Source organism: Emys orbicularis, chromosome 17 (genome assembly GCF_028017835.1).
Source record: "Emys orbicularis isolate rEmyOrb1 chromosome 17, rEmyOrb1.hap1, whole genome shotgun sequence".
NCBI classification, from domain to species: domain Eukaryota; kingdom Metazoa; phylum Chordata; order Testudines; family Emydidae; genus Emys; species Emys orbicularis.
Window position 1 is genome coordinate 6121432 of NC_088699.1, and position 13980 is coordinate 6135411.

The window sequence follows — 13980 nt, forward strand, 5'->3', positions numbered from 1 at the left end:
GGGTGAATTTGTTTGTGATATGCGTAGTTTGCTGTTGCTTAAAACACTTTGAGTTCTCTCTCAATACGTGTTAAAAGTTTACTGAATGTTGAATATAATTTTAAAAATATCTTCCTGATTTATTTATCCTCTTCGTAGCTGGGGTCGCAACAACTATGGCTATTGGTGTTGTTTCTGAGCCCTGGTTTGCATTACAAACTTATGTCGGTATAATTATGGATTTTCTACACCCCTGAGCAATGCACTTATACCGACCAAACTCCTAGTGTAGACAACGCTATGTCAACGGGAGGGCTTCTATCAACGTAGCCACCGCCTCTTGGTGTGGTGGAGTATCTATGCCAACAAGAGAAGCTCTCCAGTTGGCATAGGTAGCATCTTCACTAAGTGCTACAGCAGCACAGTAAGTGTAGACAAGTCCTGACATACTGGAGGAAATAAAGCTCTTGGATTTTGATGGGTTCTTGGAAATGTATACTTTTAACATGTTGAATATTTCAGTCTCATGTTACTGGTTTTGAAAGTTTCAAACCTGTTTTGTATTACTCTAAGTATACATTAAGCAAAGGATGGTTTACAGTAAAAGGATGCTGACAAGTAACAGTTTGGCCAGAAATCTAGATTTTTTTTTTTTTTTTTTTTTTTTTTGGTAGCAAATAATGTTTTATAAAATCTGAGTCAGAAACACTTCATGACAGCTTTCTTCAAAACTTGCTACAAGTTTTTGCATTAATCAAACCATACTTCCACACTTTGCAGCAATATGCTGATTCTAGAGTACCTAAAAGTAAAATGGACTGTAAACAAAAATGAAACTGACTTTCATTGGGTGGGGTCTAGACTGAGGAAAAAGAGAGTCAATAGCAAATCCGATGAAAGCAAACTAGACTTTTAAAATGGTTTCAGTTCAGTTTCTGGTGGTGGCAACTTGAGTAAGTAGTTTACTTGAATATGAAATATGAACTATTTTGTCCTGGCCATTACTTTCAGTAACACTTCCCTCCATTTTATAATACATTTTAATTTCACTTAAGACTTACATTTTTTTAAAATTTAAAATGAATATGTTCAGAGTGGGGCAAAGTTAAATGCAACACTGTTGGGAATGAAGTATTATTAATGCAGGGATGGGGAAATGAAAGCAAAATGAAAGTTAATCTTGTTTCGTGGATTATCGCATACACCATTATTGGGAGAGGGAGGAGAAAAGCTAGAGGACTGGTAAAAGTGATAAAGTGTGTGTTAACCTCAGGGTTGCCAGAAAACATCCAGTTAGGTCAGTAGCTATTTGAAGGCTTACCATCTGAAGACTTTTCAATGGCTTATGTTAAGTGATGGTCTCAGTCCAGGTCCCAGTAGACAGGTGCTTATATTATCCTCACCACCACATTATTAGGGCCCTACCAAATTCATGGCCATGAAAAACGCGTCACGGACCGTGAAATCTGGTCTTTTGTGTGCTTTTACCCTATACTATACTGATTTTATGGGGGAGACCAGAGTTTCTCAAATTGGGGGTCCTGATCCAAAAGGGAGTTGTAGGGGGTCACAAGGTTATTCAGGGGGGGGTGGTATTGCCACCCTTACTTCTGAGCGGCCAGAGAGCGGCAGCTATTGACTGGGTGCCCAGCTCTGAAGGCAGCACCTGCCAGCTCCAGTGCAGAAGTAAGGGTGGCAATGCCATACCATGCCTCCCTTACTTCTGTGCTGCTGCCTTCAGAGCTGGGCGGCTGGAGAGTGGCGGCTGCTGACTGAGGGCCCAGCTCTACAGGCAGAAGCACAGAAGTAAGGGTGGCAGTACCATGCCATGCCATCCTTCTGCGCTGCTGCTGGCAGTGGCTCTGCCTTCAGAGCTAGACTCCTGGCCAGCAGCTGCCCCTCTCCAGCTGCCCAGCTCTGAAGGCAGCGCCGCCACTAGCTGCAGCAGCGCAGAAGTAAGGGTAGCAGTACCACAACCCCCTCCCCACCTCCCACAACTCTTTTTTTGGGTCAGGACTCCTACAGTTACAAGACTCTGAAATTTCAGATTTAAATAGCTGAAATCATGAAATTTACAATTTTAAAAATCCTATGACTGTGAAATTGACCAAAATGGACGTGAATTTGGTAGGGCCCTACACATTATGTATGCTACATAACTATTCTGGAACATTATACTGCCACTGCTTGTGCTGTTTATCTATTTTTATAGCACACTGAGTACCTGTATTGCAGCAGTATAGTTCGGGGTGGCCAAACTGTGGTTCACGAGCCACATGCGGCTCTTTTACCATTAAAGGGTGGCTTATGGAGCTCCCCCAGGCCACTTCCCCCATTCTCCACCTACAGTGCTGGGGAGGGAGGGGGAAGCTCAGGACCTCTGCCTTGCTGCAGGGTGGTGCAGTAGGGGCTTCTGCCCAGTGGGGAGGTGGGGTCTCGGGGCTTCATCCCTATGGGGCTCACCTGCCAGGGCTCAGCACTTCAGCAGGACTGAAGCCCCGAGTCCCATCAGGCGCTTCCCGTGGGCTGAAGCCCTGAGCCCTGGCGGTTCTCAAACTTCTGAAGATGGTCATATGCGGCTTGGAGGGCCATTAAGTTTGGCCACCCCTGGTATGGTTCTTGATGCTGTACTTGATTGTGTACATACACACAGCACTTCAGATGAGTGTTGTCAGTAGGATTAAAGGGACATCAAGGCTTCTTTTAAAAACACCCCCTCCTCTCTCTTTTTTGTTTTGTTTTGTTCACCCTTAAATTTAAGTTACTAGTAACTTCTAAGATTATACTAACTGAAATCGATTGGAGGACAAAAATTTTCTCTCCCTCCTCCCCCACAGTTGGCTTACTTTGTGCATTTGATGTGACTGTGTACAGTCAGTTTCACTGTTTCCTTGTTACTTGGCTTCCCCTGTTGCTGAGAGACACAGAGCAACCTGGAAGAGAAACTTAAACCAATGTAAAAAAGTTGGCAGGGAGACTTGGGCTGGTGGTGTGCTTAAAACTGTTTTTTGTTTGTTTGTTTTTTGGAAACTTGAGTTCAAGTTGTTTGTTTTTTTCACATGGACTTCAAGCACATTTGTAAATGTGAATTAGTTTTTTATTTACGCTGGTTAACCTGATCGTATATATAACCTTGAGTATGCTTATTTTAAAAAAAAAAAAGGGTGGGGCGGTAAAAACCTTTATGCTATTTAGCCCTCCTTTTTTGTAGGGATATACATTTCATTCAGACTAAGTAAACAGACTTTTTCTAGATATTTACTGCTTAGAGAGAGAGTTTTATCTCAAGCACACTCATTTTAAAGCCTGAAAATTCTATACTTAAAATTTTGCTTTGCATCCATCACCCTGGAAACCAGCGTCCTTTCAGGCTGTAGTCTGCTGGATGGCAGTTTTCATATCTGGCCTTGGGCTTGAGGTTCTTTCTTCATGCTGTGCTTCTGAGAGTAGAAGGGTAAGATCAGTTTAAAAAAACCTCCAGCAAAGCAGTGTTGCCAGCCCTCATCATATTTTATTACTTAAAGCCACAGTTCCTGGTGACAGGTGATGTGGTGATCTCAGCATTCGTTTAAGGAGAAAAAGGGTTTGTTTCTTGCCCTCTTGGTTGCAGAGAAAAGCTTGAAATTGTGTTGAGTGCACCTCAAAGGATCAAAAACCAGAAGGCAAATAAACTTTGAATGTTTGAGGTTTTTAAAGACACTCTCATGAGGTTTGGGGGCCTGATTCATGATTTTTGAGATTGGTGATTTTGGTAAAGGATTTGCTGCAGGTTTCCTTCAAGCAAAGTCTTGCCAAGTTTTGCTGCTGTTCTGGCAGAGGCTGCTGCTCCGTGCTTCGCTTCTTTCTGTGCTTATTCCATCAATGAGGGTCACTTCTTTCATAGAACCACTTTTTTGTTTGTTTCCAAAGATGACTGCAGGTGCAGAGATTAAATAACTTTTTTTTATTAGGATCTATGGAACATCTCTCAAGGTTGTTAATGCCTTGAACTATTTGCATCTGAGAATGTCACACTGATCGCCTGATGAAGAAGGAAGGCAGCCAGTCCAAACAACTACGTTAAAGTTTTAAAAAGGAAATATTTCAGCAATTTATAGTTATGACCATTTTTAATTGAAGAAACTTTGTTTCATGGCAGAACAGAACTTTGTATCCCCATAAAACATAAATTCTAGAAACTTAAATCAGCTGAGCAGTTCCTCTATACTAGGGGTTGGCAACCTTTGGCATCCTGGTGGGCCGGGCCGGTTTGTTTACCTGCCGCGTCCACAGGTTCGGCCGATTGCGGCTCCCACTGGCCGTGGTTTGCCGCTCCAGGCCAATGAGGGCGGTGGGACGTGGCACGGGCCGAGGGATGTGCTGGCTGCCGCTTCCCGCCGCCCCCATTGGCCTGGGACGGCGAACCGTGGCCATTGGGAGCCACAATCAGCCGAACCTGCAGCCGCCGGCAGGTAAACAAACGGGCCCACCAGGATGCTTACCCTGGCGAGCCGCATGCCAAAGGTTGCTGTCCCCTGCTCTATACAGAGAACAGCATTGGAATTTGACTTGAGTGCTCTAAGTACTTGGGGTTGAGATTTTCTGGTGTCTGTGCTAGCTTGTCTTCCTGTTCCTGCTGTTTGTCTTGTGGTAGCTCCTAGAGGTCTTAGCTAGATTTGGCCCCCATCGTTCTAGGCACTGTACAATCACATAGCAAATGCCCCAATTACTCAAAACTTAATGAAAACGCCCGGGACTGTGTGTGTGGTTTTTGTTCTTCTCTTGGCATGGAGAAGGCGATATCTATTGGAGCATTTCTAAAATTGCAACCTGCTGTTGTCTGGGCAAACATTAGCAACTTGTTAATCTCTTTCCACAAATAAGTGCTCTTCCAGAATGTGCCTAAACTACGAAAACTGGGACCTGTATTGCTCCACCGAAGACAGCAACAGTGGAGGCTATGCAGTAAACAGAGTTCAGATCTGTGTTGTAGCCTTGTCTTAAGAACTGTTTAAAGACAAGCCTGGCACTGTTGAAGCTAGAATGAAAATTATGAATGTTAATTCCACAATCTCTGTCAAACTTCTCATTCATTTGTACAAATATAATGGTGTATTAAACTGAGTATGTATGGGACTTTTGAAAGCTGTTTGAATTTAAACCCATTAAGTCCTCCCTGTGCCTTCAAGATGATGTAAACTTGCCTTTATTTTGCAAGATACATATGTCTCGCATTTGATTATTACTATGTAGTTAGACTTGGGAGATCTGGAGACAGTCTCCCTAACTGAGGAGTCTATTCTCCCTCTGTGCATAAACTCCCATTAATGTTAATGAGTTGCATGCCCATTGAGGGCAGAACAGACCCCCACAGAAAGCATCAAGTTTTACCCAATATTCTCCAGGTAATTAAATGTCATCCACCTTCTTCTCCTTTACTCTAAATTGTTCTGGACATTAAGTTCAGACAGAAGTCTCTCTTGTGGGTTTTTTGTTTTGTTTATTTTAATTTAAAGATGAAATTTTACATGTGGCTGATGAAGTACTCCCCCCTCCAAATTTTGTACAATGCCTTTTATTTAGAAAGATTTATATTAAACTTATCCCAGGCCTTTTAAAGATGACTTGCATTCTGATTTCTGGCGAATTGAACACTTGTGGTACAATTTAGAAACCACTTATTTAAGAATAGAAACATTTGGATATTGGAATTTTGAATTGGCCTAAAAGTGTATTCATTCTTGCATGTCATAATCAATGCTTGTAAGTATCCCACAGGCATTCCTTTCTGAATTTCAAAATCCAGTTTACTAGCATATACCATATTAGAACATTGGGATAATTCAGACACCATCTATCTTCTAGGTTTGTTCCTGTCAGGGAGAATTATTTTCATTAATTGACAAACAAGATTGCACTGAGGTGTGGGGTGGAGAAGGGGCTACCTTTTAATAACACAAATACCTAATTAACCTGGCTTAAGATTGCACATGCTATTCAGTAATAATAAAGTAACCACTTTATGCAAAATGGTTCTCAGGAGCCAAAGATTTGAGATCAAGGGAAAGAATATTTAAAATAGATCCTAGTCTGATTCAGAGTGCCTGTAACATCCAGTCTGTTGTAATGAAGGTCTTCAATCTTCATTTTTTAATGTGGTAGGTGAAATTAAATGTTCTCGCAGCAGCATATGGCTGTCTGGTCACACCGAAGCTGTCTAAATTTGCTATTGAAATGATTGTATGTTAGAATTTGGCTAGTGTTGTTATAAATAAACTTGCTATAAACTTTCATAACTCTAGTCTTCTTTTCATGACTTTAGTATATACCAGTATTCATTTGAGATTGGATCTTAGTGGATATCTGTTCTTTAGGCACAGCCTTTAAGGATCAAAGGTCTCATCGAGACTGAGTTGATGCAGACTAGATTAGTTATGAATACTTGTATAATCCTGATAGCATGCTAAATTCTGATATTGACAAACTCTCTGCTTATGGATACATTTGTACTTTTAAGCCAGTAACATTGGTTGATAGACTAACATTTTTCTAGTGGCTTTGCAGGAAAATAAGAGACAGTGGTTATGTGTAGGAAAATAAGTCGTTGGGGGAAAAAAACTCCTTTCCTCAAGTGCACACTTTTGACCATTTGAAATGCAGACCCTGAATTATTGCAATAGCTGCAAAGATTCATTTCTGTACCTTTCCTTCCCCTATTTGTAGATTACTACCCCAAAACAAAATTGGGCGTAAAGACTGGAAATACCTGTTCTTAGAAGCACCATTTTAAAAAAAGCTAATTGATGCACGAGATTTTATTGTAAATTTGAGATCACTTAAAGAGCTATATAGAAATCAGCCATTTAACCTTTGAAATGGTGCAGAGTTTATTGGGCAGTTAAAGTCCAATACCATTAAGGTTTGTGGTTAATGTTTGTTCTGTTATGTTGCCTGTGTTTGCCACGGTTTGATCAGTCTGTTTTGAACTGCAAAGCTGCATGTATGATAAAATGTTCATTCCCGAGTGTATTTGCATATTTCTGAACACAGAAAAACAAGAATCTCCTTAGCTCAAACATTTTCATAACATATGGTTGTTAAAGTTGTAAAGAGCAACAACTACAGTGCCCTTATTCCAGACCAATACTTGTAAATTGTTTCTTTCAGGGTGGATTTGATTTAAAGCAAATTGATTTAAATCACTAGTCAGGAAGATTCGATTTAATCGTGGATTTCTACATAAAAGTGCATTCTTGGTGGTGGTTATAACCTTAATACATATTCTTCACAACTCAGAGATAGATGTAGGTTTCATTTTTAGAAGGTACACACTATACATTTTTAAAGTGATTTATTTTGGAAACTTTTCAGATTAGTTTTACAGCTATATCAGAAAATGAATGATTGTTTGGTTATTTCATTTACCAAAGGTAATTGAAGCAGATAGTTCACCTCCCAATGACTTCATAAATATATCCAATTCAACAGGTTAATCATTAATATTTGGAGGATTTTCTTGCCATTCTGTATTAGGAGGAGAACATCACCAGACAGACATTTCAATTGTTTTGTTTAACTAAAACAACGACGTTATGTATTCTGGATTTCTTTTCTTCAACAGCAAACATATTATAATGAACAAAGCAAGCATATGAATTTTTGAATTTAGTTAAACAAAGTTTTTTAAAATCAGGTTTGTTTTTGTTAAAATTGTTTAACATAATGAAATATTAAAAAAAACAAAAATTAAATCGACTGTCAGCCAGGTCAACATGAGAAACTTTAAATATTGGCTTCTGCAGCTAACTCAGTCGTCTTCACCTTCATTTTCCTGTTTGTTCATAATCTGGAAAAGAAAAACACGCTTTCCTGCTTTTTCAGGTCCCAAACGATTTCTCATTTTGGAATGAATTAGTCCAGAGGAAGAAAATATTCTTTCTACCCTGGGAGAAGAAGCTACTGCTGTTAAAAGTGAGATTATCACTTCAACAGTCTCTGAATCCAAGTGCTTATTGACTTCCACCAGTTCACTGATGTGACTTTCTTTAAAACAGCAGCAGCAAACCTATTTCTTGAATGGTTCACCCTTAGCTCTGAAGTTTGATAGTTGGCATTATGGAGGAATGATTGCTGGATGCATTTTGTGTTTTAAAAAAAAAAAATAAAAAAAAAATCCGATTTTTAAATAAAAATCTGTTGTGTTTTTAAATCATTTGATTTTTATCCACCCTGGTTTCTTTAGTGAATTACTGTATTTTCTAATTGGCTTTTAAAGCAAATATGTATTTTGAAATTCTTTAAACAGCAGTTACTAATAAACTTAATCCTCTGAAAACTAGGAAATACAGAGTTAAAGTAATGGCTCTCAAACAACAGTCTCCCACAACCATAAATATACCTGCTCCCTGGAGCTAACAGTCATTTGTGGGAGAGTGGGGGAAGAAACAAACCTGACCTATCCCTAACAAAATCAGCTACTTCCAGTGGTGTGCTGTGTAGTATCCAACACAATTCTCTTGTCATTCCTCTTCTTATATGTTCACTGAACCTAACTCTGTTAGGTTGAGCTGTATTGATCAAGAGAGTCATTGCAGCAAGTTGCCAGAGCTCATGTTGCCATCTGAGGAGAGGTGTAAGTGGGGATCTCTCCCCCTCCGAATTGTTATGCAGGAGGCTTGCATAGATGATCACAATGGCCCTATTGGTCCTAAAAATCTAAGAATGTCTGAAAGGTGTAGGGTTTTTTTAATTTTTTTTTTTTTTTTAAAAATCTGTACTTTCATGGCTGCCACTATCACCTCCAGAGACTAGTTGGTTAGTACGTACTATAGTATCTAGGAGCACTAGTGATGGACGAGGACTCCACTGTGGTAGGTGCTGTACAAACACAGACCAAGTGTGTGAAGAAGATAAGAGAACAGAAAATTGCCTCATCCTGTTCACACTCTTGCATATTCTCCGTGCACACCAGAACTTCACATCTGTGCTCATTCACATGTTGCTGTGCACCCTCTCTGCCACATGTGCTTCACTGTTGCTGTGGGAGTTCCAACTGTTTGCTGGCACATACATCACAGTGTACCACAAATGTGTCAGAGCTAACTGAAGGCAGAGGAAATGCTAAGGATAGAGACTAATAGACATTTATATGGCAAGTCATTGGTTTGTTCTCAATAGATCAAGTGGTATAGTTTAGCCTTAGCTAGCTTGTGTTCACTAAGCATGACCTAAATTTGGACTTTATCCTATTGAGTGCAAGGTCTAAGTGGTTTTCCCCTCACAACTCTTCACCCTCACTGCTGTCTTCCACGTGCTTGGGGAGGGTACAGTCCTGTGAGCTCTCGCAGGGACTTGTTGGGCTGCATTGCTCAAACAGGGCTGAGTTAAGGAGACATTACCTTAACTTTCTTTCCTGGGTTTCAGAGATTTATGCTTAGCCTCCCACCAATTCTGGAATGGCACATGGCAGGATTAGGTAACCTTAACACTGATCTAACAAAGTTTGTTGGTAGTGAATATTACTAGATCTTTCAGTAGCCTTTGATACTGTTGACCCTGAGATGCTTTTATCATGGTATGACTGAGAAGAAATATTTTAAAGTAGCTCTACTTATTTCAGTTGGAGGGATCCCAGAACAAGGTGATAGGTAACTTTTCCTTCCCAGAGGGCTCTCAGTCCCCCTTGTCACTTCTCGTCCTAATTGGTGTGAGATAACATGCTTCAGTGTCATCAGTATGTTTATGCTCATCTTTATCAGTTATGGGGGCTGTAAGGGAGAGAGTTTGTTACTCTTCCAGTATTTTGGCAGAGAACAGGATCTGGATTAAATATAGCTACCTTAAACTCCTACCAGATAACGAAAAAGTGGTGCTGATCTGATTATTTTGAGATGGGAAGATGCCTTCATTTACTTGCCATATCTAGATCTGATTAGATTCGTCATTGTTTCAGTTTCTCTGATAGGAATTTCTGGACACAGTTTCTTTCCTTTCCTCTGTGGCTGATACATTGTGCCCTTATGCTCAAACACAGTTGTTGACCATAGTCATCCCTGGTTTTGCCACCTCTGTAGCTTCTCCACATGCTGTCCCCGAGATTAATTGTGAAGGGGACTCCTACTGCCTTTCTGAGTGCATTTTTCTATGTACTCGGAAGTGGTTGTTAATAGGCTCAAGATGAAACTGAAGGGGCTGATCCCTGTCTTAAAAAGGGAGAACCCCCCCCCCCCCAAAAAAAACCCGACTCAGGGGCCCAGCTGCATGGCAGACCTCTGTTGACTGTCATGCAAGGTACATTTTCACTGGTAAGCTAACCAAAGGGTGGAAAGCAAAAGGGATGGATGGATAGACTGTTCTCGCTTGTTAGCCTTCTAACTGGCAATTAACTAATCTAAACCCAAGCCTAGCTATGTTGTGAAAGCACAGCCAGATGTATTTCCTTGTCCTTTTCTATGCCAGTCGTCTTGTCTGGACTCTCTAACCGTTGTGAACAGGGAAAAAAAATCTAGATGCCCTGTCTGTTTTCTATTATCATCATGCTGTTGGAGGTTATGATGTATTTTTGCTACCTTTACCTGGGAAATATTTTTTTCTCTTAATCTTATCCATGTGCTGAGACAGTGAGGGCCACCTGAAAATGCTTGTAATAAATGTATTGTGATAATTATGGCTCTGTATCTTGTGGCCAGCCGGCTTTAGAAACTGCAGACCAATGCAAAAACTTCTAGGGTCAGTTAGTATTTTCATGCACTGATTCTGGACCAGAATGGACAGTGACCAGACTAGAATTTTAAATTAGTCTTTTGGTAGTGATCCTTGCCTTTTGGTTCGTCTGTAAAGTAAGGTGTGGATTTTTTTTCTTCCTTCTGTTTGAAGAACAAATATGAATTTATTGGAAACCAAATTATTAAGATAGGCAGGAGATTACATAAGATTTTGAAGAGTTGAGCATTGAACAATTATATTATCCGCTACATGAGCCAGATATTGTTTGGATGCTTACAGCTTCCAAGCACGTCTGACAGCAGAATTTGTCCACTAAATATCTTGCTTTTTTGTGGATAGGAAGACTGACTTACTTTTTCCTTCCCAAATAAGTTTCTTTACTTTGCTGTGCTGTGAGACTAGACTTTAAGGTTTGCTGTTAAAGAAGGGGAAGACAGGTAATAGTGATAGGCTGTGTTTTCCAAAGCTTGGTTTTCTTTCCAGCTCTTAATTTTGTAGTGCGATTATTGGACAACATCGTGATAAACATTAAGGCTATTATTATTTATTTAATTATAAGCATAATTTTCAACTGCCTGTTCATTGTTGGGGTAAGCAGCGCATGCTAGCCAAAGTCTGAGCCATCTTGCAAGCCGGTGTTACGGTTTGTAATGTAACGGTGTTAAGTATTTCTCTTGTGTATACGAAGATCTTTTAATTTGTTTACACTGGAAAGGGGGGAAAAAACCACCAAGATTAATATTGTTTCCCTAGATAATTATATTGGCTATGCTAATAAAATAAAGATACAGTGAATGTTACTTAATAGATGTCCACTACTTTTAGGCCTCATGCTTCTTGGATTAACTGTAAGTGGTTGGTTTTGGTTTGTGTGGTTTTTTTTTTTTTTTTTTTTTTTTCTCCCCTTAGAATGTCATAATATGCAGTTTAGAAACTCATAGTGGAACGAATGTCATTTATGCTGTAAATGAACTTTAAATGAACCCTGGAGTTGGCATATTTAAAGAATAAAAGGTTAATAGATATAAAAATTAAACATCACCATAAAGGCTTTCCTTTTTCTTTTGCATTCTAGAAGAGGAAGATGGCATATGGGAGAATGGACTGTCTTACGAATGTCGCACTCTGCTTTTCAAAGCAGTTCACAACCTGCTGGAGAGGTGTCTAATGAACCGGAATTTTGTGCGCATTGGGAAGTGGTTTGTGAAGCCTTATGAGAAAGATGAAAAACCTATAAATAAAAGGTAGGCTATCTTATCTCTGTGTTGTTTCACCTGCTTAATTTACTGCTCAGGGTGGTGATTTTTAACTATATGCTGAGAAGAAAATGGTTCATTAGCATGGTCTCATACTTTCTGTGCATGCTCTGTGGTATAAACTTGGTATGGGACAATGGGTCCTGTGTCTTCCTGGACTCCACTTCTACACATTCATTGAAATTTCCTTACAAGAGAATTCTGCCTGTGTTGCTGTTCTTGCATGCTGGATATCAGGTTTCATTCTCAAAAGAGAAGATGTTGTCTTGATGTTTGCCTACCCTCTCGCAGCAGCAGCAGCAGATCTCTCCTGTACTGCTTTTCTTTCCCCCATCATGAATGGATTTCTGGGCAATCAGGAAGAGAGTAGATAAAGGTGAAGCAGAGACTCCCAGAAAAGAATAGAAAAAAGGGGTGGTAAGGTATACAAATAACATAACTGGACTGTTTCAGAGTTAAGGACAACACTGATGCCTTTTTCTCTGTGCAAGTAGCTTCTGGGCCTGGGGAGCATTGTAAAGACCGTACCTGGGAAAAGGATAAGCCATGCATTTAGCCCCCCCCCCCCCCCCCCGGAGTACCTGGCTAGGCAGTTTTTTGACGGTGACTCTGTTCCAGACCTTGCCAGTTACCATACAGTTGACCTCCAGATTGGCCTACTGCTCCATGCTTTACATGGGGAAACCTTTTTGAAGATCATTCAGAAACCTCAGTTTGGGATTTAGCTGCCTGCCTAACTTAGTGGTACTTCTTGAATTGAGCATCTGTGCTCCATAGGTTGTTGCATAGGATCTGTAAAACCCTATGTGGCTTGGGGCCTAGCTTAGGTGACAGATTTTTCTGTGTACTGTAATGGCAGTTTAAGATTAGCCTGGTTGCTTTTGCTGACAGTCCTTAGATTTAAATGTCAGGGGTATTCAGTGAAGACCTCTAGACTCTGGAACTGTCTTCTCATGTAGGTCTGGCAGTCATAGTCGACTGACTAACAAGGAACCAAGCTCATCTTTTCACTGTTTCTCCCCCCTCCCCCCCCCTTGAAGATCTACTTCACACCCTTTAAGTAGATGGGGTGGTTCTTGTGTTGACTCGGCAAATTCTTAGTTTTGTACATGATTGCATCCTGATGTACCTATTCCCAGAGTGTAATTGTAGCAAAATCAGTTTAAACTAACACCAAATAAGGATTGATCTCTTCATAATGTATCCCTTAAGGTCCTATGCTGCTGATGCTATGGTTGTAAATGAGTAGGTGGTAAAGGAAATAACAGTTGCATGGCTTATACTCTCTCTGCCAAATTAAGTGTTATAACCTGACTTCTAAAATGAATAAGCCTTTTGAAAGGCTATCATTGGATAGTTTTTATTAGGTAAGTTAATAATTCATTAAAAGTCTTACCACTGAAAACACATAAAATGATTAGCCCTTTAAATATCCTTACCTTTACTTTTGTGTCCTTCAAATCTCCTGTTGACATAGCCTTAAGGCAATAGGCTTTACGTTCTCCCAAGAAACCCCCCAAACAAACACACTGAAGTGAGCCAACTTTCCTCTGGGTGGCACTTGTACGTAGTTTAACCACTTTAGGCTTGCCAAAGGTACAAGTGAGAATTTCTATGCTACTAGGGTACGTTGCCTCCCTATTTTTCTCCATCAGAAAACCAAGTAGCCATATGTATACTTTTTATAAATGTAAAAGTTCCTGTGTCCTTATGAAGGACTTGAGGGGGAAAAAGAGAGTTTAATATTCCAAATCCACAACTGCTACTTCCCTCTGGTTGGAATGCTCTGAAACTTGTCATTTTATTGGGTCTGCCTTTCTGTTAATAATTATTGTATGGTACTTAACATACTCCAATCTGATTTATTCTATGATTAATTGTTAGTTAAATGTTACCCCAGGTATGATTCTTCATTGAGGACTAACTTGATTTATTAAATAAAAGTTAAAAACAAGTGCTGATGTATAGTGATATGGGTCTTGTTAAATATTAGGAATAAATACAATTTGCTGAATTTTACAGCACAAACTGCAACATCAGT

The 13980-nt window shown here is 40.0% G+C and overlaps 1 protein-coding gene across 1 annotated transcript in view; it reads left to right on the plus strand.

The window, feature by feature from the left end:
• MED13 (mediator complex subunit 13) overlaps positions 1-13980 on the plus strand; it is a 71710-nt gene that overhangs the window by 9754 nt on the left and 47976 nt on the right. The window contains exon 3 of the mRNA XM_065418113.1: positions 11759-11927. Within this exon, the coding sequence (XP_065274185.1) occupies positions 11759-11927 (169 nt within the window). The remainder of the gene's footprint in view (positions 1-11758; positions 11928-13980) is intronic.